Genomic DNA, 7800 nt, shown 5'->3' with positions numbered 1-7800 from the left:
GAGTGAAGGTCTAACTCTAGTCCTGTTCATTCTTTACAATTTTGGTAATCCAATATGTGCGGTTGCCATTTTGCATGAATGCATGTGTATTTGCCAGCTTTGGTGCTCGTGACTGGAAACCCAGATTTTGGAGGCTGTGTGGTTGTGCATAGTAATGTCGGAAAATACACACATTGAAAATGCACAAAGAGTTTTCCGGCTAAACATTAGGAAGAACTTCCTGACAGAGCTAGCTCATGAGAGGGAGGGCAGGAAGGGTTGCCTCAGTGCTTAGATCTCACGACCCTTTCTTACACACCCAGGGAAATGCTGATCGCCACTTTGGGGTCAGGATTCAGAAGCAATTTTTCTCCAGGCCAGTTTGGCTGGAGATCCTGGAGGTTTTTTGTCATTTTCTGGGCGTGGAACAGGGATCACTGGGGGGGGAGGTATTGGTGAATTTCCAGCATTGTGCAGGGGGTTGGACTAGATGACCCTGGAGGTCCCTTCCAACTCTATGATTCTATGACTTATATTGGCCCCTGCCACACGCAGGGGAAAAGGCGCTTGAAGGCGCGGCTTTTAAAAGCCGCGCCAATGTTGACACGGCGCGGCGGGATCCCACGGATCCCCCGGCCGCGCCGCCTTTTCTCCCCGGCGCGATCAAACGCCGGGGAGAAAACACGCCCTACCCGGGGGCCGGCCGAACTGCGCATGTCCGGGCATGCGCAGTTTGGATCCGGGCCGGGGTTGAGCCGGCGCAGGGAAGCGGCGGCGATCAAACGCCCCGGTTGCCGCGCCGCTTCCCTTTAAACCACCTAGATAGGTGGTTCAGTTTGCGCCGGCTCATCCCGGGAAAGGGACAGTTTGGGTACGGAAGCTGGACGCTTCCCAGATGTTGTGGTGTGATTGCGCCGGTTTGATCCGGCCCCAAACTGTCCTGCTCCCGGACCAAATCAGTGAGTGTGAACGGGACCTTACACAACCTATTTACTGTGTGTATTGGAACAGTCCTGTTACATGAGGTCAGAATGCCAAAATCATAATGTCTAAAAGGGTTTTTTGATTGCCATTTGCCATTAACCTGAATAAAAGGAACCATAATAGTTTTTTTCTCTTTTTAAAACATTTATTGTGAATGTTGGAAATGTTAAATTATTGCAACATAAAAGCTGGAATGATTGGAAAGAGAATAGGCGAAGGAACATCCGAGGACTGGAAGACTCTTCATTGACAATTATTTACAACAAAGCAGTTCAGAGAAGGGAAAAGGCTGCCTGGAAGGAGGGGGAAAGCCACCGAAGAGTGTTAAGTGGAATACAAATGAATGGGTCATTTGGCATCAAAAGAAATCTGATTAACACAAAAGATTTTTGTTGAATCAATCATCATATACAGTTAAATGCTTATGAAACCACAGTCTCTTAAGGATATCCTTCTATGCCTTCAGTGTCAAGGAGCGGTTGTTTCAGCTTGGAGAACTCTCTTTCCTCTCCATCGCTTGCAGCAGATAATCCATCATCTGATTAACCAAAACAAAAAACAGCGAAAGAATAATATTTGGAGAAGTGTCTTGCAAAAAGACGCCGGATAGTTCAATACGCATTTATGCACGAAGCACTACTTTGTGAACAAAAGCATCATTTCTAAGTGTCGACGGTTTTAATGAACATTAATTATCTCATTTGGTTTGCTGATTGCCGATGAAGTTGGAAAAGTCGCATCTCAGATAAACAGGAGCCAACTGTTGGGAGGGGGTGCTAGAGACATGGATTGAGCCCAACCTGGGCTGCAAACTCATCATCATAATATATTCAGTTTATGTAGTTTTAAGAATACAAGCAACATTTTTAGTCCAGGAGATTGTATATATGGCATATGAGGCATGTTTCAAGTCCTTTCCAAAGGGATTTATACCCTGAAGGGTTGGATTTATACCCCGTCCTTCACTCAGAGTGGCTTACAATCCCCCTCCCTTCCCCCCCCCCCCCCCACAACAGACACCCTGTGAGGTAGGTGGGGCTGAGAGAGCTCTGAGAGAACTGCTCTTGAGCGAACAGCTCTGAGAGAACTGGGACTGGCCCAAGGTCACCCAGATGGCTGCGTGTGGAGGAGTGGGGAATCAAACCCGGCTCTCCAGATTACAGTCCACTGCTCTTATCTACTATACCAAACTGGAAGAAGCCTTTTCCCCATCCTACAAATGATTATTTGAATCGGCTCCGACGTATTCAGTCTTAAGGTGATTTATTCTCACCCGCTTCGGTAAGATTAATGAGAATTCTAACTGCTAAAGCACATACACACACACTTGCCTGTGCCTTCTCCTCATGTTCCTCCATAATCTCTGGTCATAAAGGGTCACCCTGATGGTGAGGGCATAAACAAATTGGAGACAAACACCAGTGTGAAAAGGAATGTGATCAGGCAAGTAACTTGGGCAAGAGGGGCTTCAATATACTACCAAGGTGACACAGGAGCTGACAATGAGCCCGCAAAACTGGGGGATCCCTGCCCCCAACTGAGGAATGGAAACCCCAGGGTCACTTTCAGGCACCCCAAACTTCTTCAATGCAATCCCACATAGAAACAGTTAGAGCAACTCCTGCAACTATTATTTATTGTTCCCACAAACTGAGAGCTGTTTAGCTATTGCAGCAATAATGGTATTAGCTCAGTTCCCACAAGCTGAGAGCTGTTTAGCTATTGCAACAATAATGGTATTAGCTCACTGGCTAAGGACGTGGTTGTATTTGGGTCAGGAGGTCTCAGGTTCAGTCCTAGACATGTCTAAAAGTAACTGGACAGGGGCAGGCCTGAGGCCTACTGAGCCACTTCCAAGGCCTAGATGGAGGAATAGTCTGCCTTCTCTATGGCTACCAGCTCTTGGTTGGGAACAGGGTGGAGCCTGAGGAGGATGGGGTTTGTGGAGGGAACTCAGAGGGGTATAATGCCATACAGCCCACCTTCCAAAGCAGCCGTTTTCTCCAGGAGAACTGATCTCTGTTGTTTGGAGAACAGTTGTAATTCTGGGAGATCCCCAACCACCACCTGGAGGGTGGCAACCCTAGCCTCCTCCCACTTCTGTATAAGGCAGGGTTTAGTGCGCTAGGCTTTTCTCTTCCCCTTCCCCTGAGAGCCAGTTTGGTGTAGTGGTTAAGTGTGCGGACTCTAATCTGGAAGAACCAGGTTTGATTCCCCACTCCTCCACTTGCAGCTGCTGGATGACCTTGGGCAAGCCATAGTTCTGTCAGAGCTGTTCTCTCAAGGACAGTTGTCTCAGAGCTCTCTCAGCCCCACCTACCTCACAGGGTGTCTGTTGTGGGGAGGGGAAGGGAAAGGAGATTGTAAGCCGCCCTGAGACTCCAAGTGAAGGGCGGGGTATAAAGCCAATCTCTTCTTCTCTTCTTCTTCAGTATTCCCTGTGAGAAATGGCTCCCTCGGGCTATGTTTAGCCTCAGCTGGGGGGCAGGGAACAAGTTTTTATATTCAAACAAAGTTTGAGTCCAGTGGCACCTTTATGACCAACAAAGTTTAATTCTGGGTAGAAGCTTTCGTGTGCACACAGACTTCTTCAGGTTGTTGTATTGTTCCTCTTCTGTCTCTCCTGGGGCTTAAAGAAGCCAAGGCAAAGAGAATTTTTGCTTTGGGAGAATGGTCTGAGGGCTAAAGGTTAAATCTCCTTTCCCCAGGCGGAGGCCCTGACCCATACCCTACAACTGCTTTTTACCATTAAATTATATAATCAGCAGATCCAGTCATGGATAGCACTGCCAACAAACTGAACTATCCTTTTCATAGGGGCTTACAGTCATGTTATTAAAGGACTTTCTCTGGGCCTGTGGGGAACTCCAGTCATCGATCTTTTCAGCCTCATGGATCATTTGTCCCTGGTTAATAGAATTCAACACAATTTATACACTTTGGATAAAAACCAAGAAAGCACCACTTGGGAAATGGATCCTTTTCAAGTCCTTTAATTTTCCTCAAAATGAACATCATTTGATATACCGTATTTTCCTGCGTATAAGACTACTTTTTAACCCAGGGAAATCTTCTCAGAAGTGGGGGGTCGTCTTATACGCCGGTACGCCAGAAGCATTAGCACAGCTCTATATTTTAACTGGAAAACTCAAAGTTGGGGGTCGTCTTATACGCCCAGTCGTCTTATACGCCGGAAAATACGGTAACAAAGTTTGAGGCCAATGGCACCTTTAAGACCCACCAAGTATAATTCTGGGTCTAAAATTTTGTGTGCATGCACACTTCTTCAAACACACATAAAAGCTTAGACCCAGAATTAAACTTGGTGGGTCTTAAAGGTGCCGCTGGACTCAGATTTTGTTCTGTTGCTTCAGAGCCCCTGAATCTCATTTGATATAGTTCGTGCTTTTGGCCTATCCTACCCTGGCTTGCACAGTCTGAGGGAATGCTTGAAAAACAGCAATATTCTCGATGAATGTCCTGACTATATTACCATTCAGAACCTAAAAAGGTTAGTCAAGAATAGAAGAGGGCCAACTCTAAAAATCTAATTATGAAACATACAAAAATATACATGTATTTATTCAACACAAATTAAAATAACAAATAAAGGCCCATTCATACCTATTTCATTAGCCTTTGTATGTTTTTATATTTGTATATGAGGTATGAATGGGCCCTTATTTGTTATTTTAATTTGTGTTGAATAAATACATGTATGTTTTTGTATGTTTCATAATTAGATTTTTTAGATTTGGCCCTCTTCTATTCTTGACTAACCTTTTTAGGTTCTGAATTCTGGATTTTAGGTTCAGTTTTTTTCCCTTTTCTCTTTTTTGTCCTTACTGACTATATTACCAGCCACAACAAAACCCTATTTTGCAAATTATCACATTTGACTGCCCTGGATAGTTAAGTCTAAGTGTACTGTAGCAATCAGAAATTTGGAATAGGCTCTGGGAGGGTGGAATTCAAATCCTGCCCCCTCAGCCACGAAGCAGAGACTTTGGATTTGTCATCCCCCCATAGCCCACCCTGCCTCACTGGGTTGTTGAGAAGACAGACTGAGGAATGAAGAAGGAAAACCAGGCCCCTCTGAGCTCTCTGGAGGAAGGGAAGGACAGAAATGTATTAGGCAAATCAGATATTCAGGCAATTTTGGACTTTAACACTCACGTCTTTAAAACTGCTGTTATCCTCTGCCTCCCAGGTGTTCTTGGCGGGAAATGACAATTCTTCCCTGAAAACCTGAGTGCCTCGGCTGTCATTTGCCTCGAGAAGTCGCAGAAGCTTCTTCGCCGTCTCCTCCCAACGCGGATCCTCCTCAAGCCTCTTGATGTCATCCAGCAGCAAAGAAAAGGGTGCCTTGTTTTGCTCTTCATACATGTAAGGAAAGTCGCCAGCACTCTTTTTCCCCATGAAATGCCCTGCAAGTACAACAGGCAGAATGCTGAGAAATGAGTCCCAACGGCATGATCCTAACCTTGAGTAAGGTATGGCTGAATTGGATAAGTTTGCATCTAAACTGGCTTCCACACGAAGATGGGATTCCCCCCCCCCCATTCTTTTTTTTAAATTAGAAAATCACATTAATTACAAAAATGTAATTGGTCACATTAATCACTCCAAAAATTCCATACAGTTCTTCAGTGTGAGGTCCAAACCCTACTGCCTACACTACACTACTACTTTAAGGTAAAGGTTCCCTTGCTCGAAAGCCAGTCGAATCCGACTCTAGGGTTGTGGTGCTCATCTCCGTTTCATAGCCGAAGAGCCAGCGCTCTCCGAAGAAGTTTCCGTGGTCATGTAGCCGGCATGACTAAACACCAAGGCGCACGGAACGCTGTTACCTTCCCACTGAAGTGGTACCTCTTTATCTACTTGCAATTTCTTGCTTTCGAACTGCTAGGTTGACAGGAGCTGGAACTAGAAATGGGAGCTCACTCCATCATGCGGCACCCGGGTCTCGAACTGCTGAACTACTGACCTTCCACAGTCTGCAGTTCAGCGTCTTAACCACTTGAGCCACTGCAGCTCCTTACACTGCAGCTCCTTACACTACTACTTACGGTCAGACAATTAGATATATCTAATGTCTTTGACCTGTCCTATTGGCCAGTATAGGTTTCAATAACTGATAAATGGAGTCCAAACTTTAACATACAAGTTCCCAAGAGCCCTTTTTTCCTTCATAGATCTTACGTAGGCTATTTGATTTATCAAAATCACATGACGTTACTTTACATACCCACTCATCTAGGCCCAGTAGATACGACTGCCGCCAGGCCTGGGGGAGCATTTGCCTTGTTGCTACCGATAAGTTTTTAATTAGGTATTTTTCCCTTTCCAAGAGGATATGATTTTGTGGTTTCCCCATATTGCCGGTGCAGCTGCTGATAAAGCGCAACAGCAGCAAGGCTTCCATAGAGCAGGTTTCCCTACGGTTCCCTGCCCAAAGCCCCTAGAAGGCGGCCAAGCCTCCTCCCCGGGGCCACCAACAGGGCTGCCAGTCTCTGGGGAGTGGCTGGAGATCTCCAGGAATCACAACTGGTCTCCAGGTTACAGAGATCAGTGCCCCTGGAGGAATTGGCTGCTCTGGAAAGTGGACTTTATGGCACAGGCCCATAGCTATGGTGGGGCATTTCGGGGCTCTGACCCCTCAAATGTGATAAGAAGAAGAGATGGGATTTATACCCCGGGCTTTACTACCTAAGTCTCAGAGCGGCTTACAAACTCCTTTCCCTCCCCCTCCCCACAGCAGACACCCTGTGAGGTAGGTGGGGCTGAGAGAGCTCTGACAGGAGCTGCTCTTTTTCAAGAACAGCTCTGACAGAACTGTGGCTTGCCCAAGGTCATCCAGCAGGTGCAAGTGGAGGAGTGGGAAACCAAACCCGGTTCTCCCAGATTAGAGTCCGCATACGTAACCACCAATGTTCCCTCTAAACTGAGTTGGTGTGAGCTAGCTCACGGTTTTTTAGCCTCTGGCTCACACGTTTTTGTCTTAGCTCAGGAAGGATGGCTCCCGAGCAAACCAATTTATGCAGTAGCCAAATCACCTGCTCACAACTTTAATGCCAGTAGCTCACAAAGTAGAATTTTTGCTCACAAGACTCCATAGCTTAGAGGGAACATTGGTAACCACTACACCAAACATGCCCCACAACAGCTGCTGCCCCTCTCCTCCTCCCCCGCTGTCCCACAAAAGTTCTCCATGCCCCACCAACCCAAAACTTTTGGCTATGGGGTTGCTTCAGCATTATAGTCCACTGAGGTCCTGTCCCTCCCCTCCCCTCCTCAGCTTCCACCCTCAAATATTCAGGAATTTTCCAACCCAGAGCTGCCAATTTTACCCCCCAGGGCTTTTGCTATTTTTTCCCTTTAAATTGACACTAGAACATGTTTATGTTGGTATACTGGGATTGCTACATGCTCAGATAAAGCAAATATTGTGAAACAAATTGTTTACATTGCACAGTATTCGTTAGCGTGTGAGCGATCATGGAAGAAAATTTTCTACAGAATTACTACAGTAAATGTTTTTGCAACTTATCTTTATTGACTCTTCGTTATTTTTGTCATAGTTGTTGTTTTTGGAATTCCAGTAACAGGTATGGCAGCACAAGATATTGCTAACAGTGAACTAGACTCCTTTTTGTAAACTCTTCCAAACCACCAAGAGAGTCAGCTGAATTTTCACCTTTGGGTTTTTTTTTTTTTTTAAAGGCCTCTAGGTGCTGGCAAAGATATGCCTTTTCCTTTCCATCTCTGCAAGTGGGAGACTTTTTTCAAAAATCGAAAGCTGGGAATTCAGGCCCCTGCCACACGGGGGGGGGGGGG

The 7800-nt window shown here is 46.0% G+C and overlaps 1 protein-coding gene across 1 annotated transcript in view; it reads right to left on the bottom strand.

Annotated features, from left to right (window-relative positions):
• Positions 1–1405: 1405 nt before the first annotated feature.
• GRP (gastrin-releasing peptide) overlaps positions 1406–7800 on the bottom strand; it is a 20637-nt gene continuing 14242 nt past the window's right edge. Inside the window, exons 2-3 of the mRNA XM_015405844.1 lie at positions 5140–5390; positions 1406–1501 (exon numbers count right to left, since the gene is read on the bottom strand). Coding sequence (XP_015261330.1) covers positions 1448–1501; positions 5140–5390 — 305 coding nt within the window. The 3' untranslated portion in view covers positions 1406–1447. The remainder of the gene's footprint in view (positions 1502–5139; positions 5391–7800) is intronic.

The sequence above is a fragment of the Gekko japonicus genome, unplaced genomic scaffold (genome assembly GCF_001447785.1).
Source record: "Gekko japonicus isolate JY-2015 unplaced genomic scaffold, Gekko_japonicus_V1.1 scaffold201, whole genome shotgun sequence".
NCBI lineage: Eukaryota > Metazoa > Chordata > Lepidosauria > Squamata > Gekkonidae > Gekko > Gekko japonicus.
This window is presented reverse-complemented; position numbering and strand designations above follow the sequence as displayed.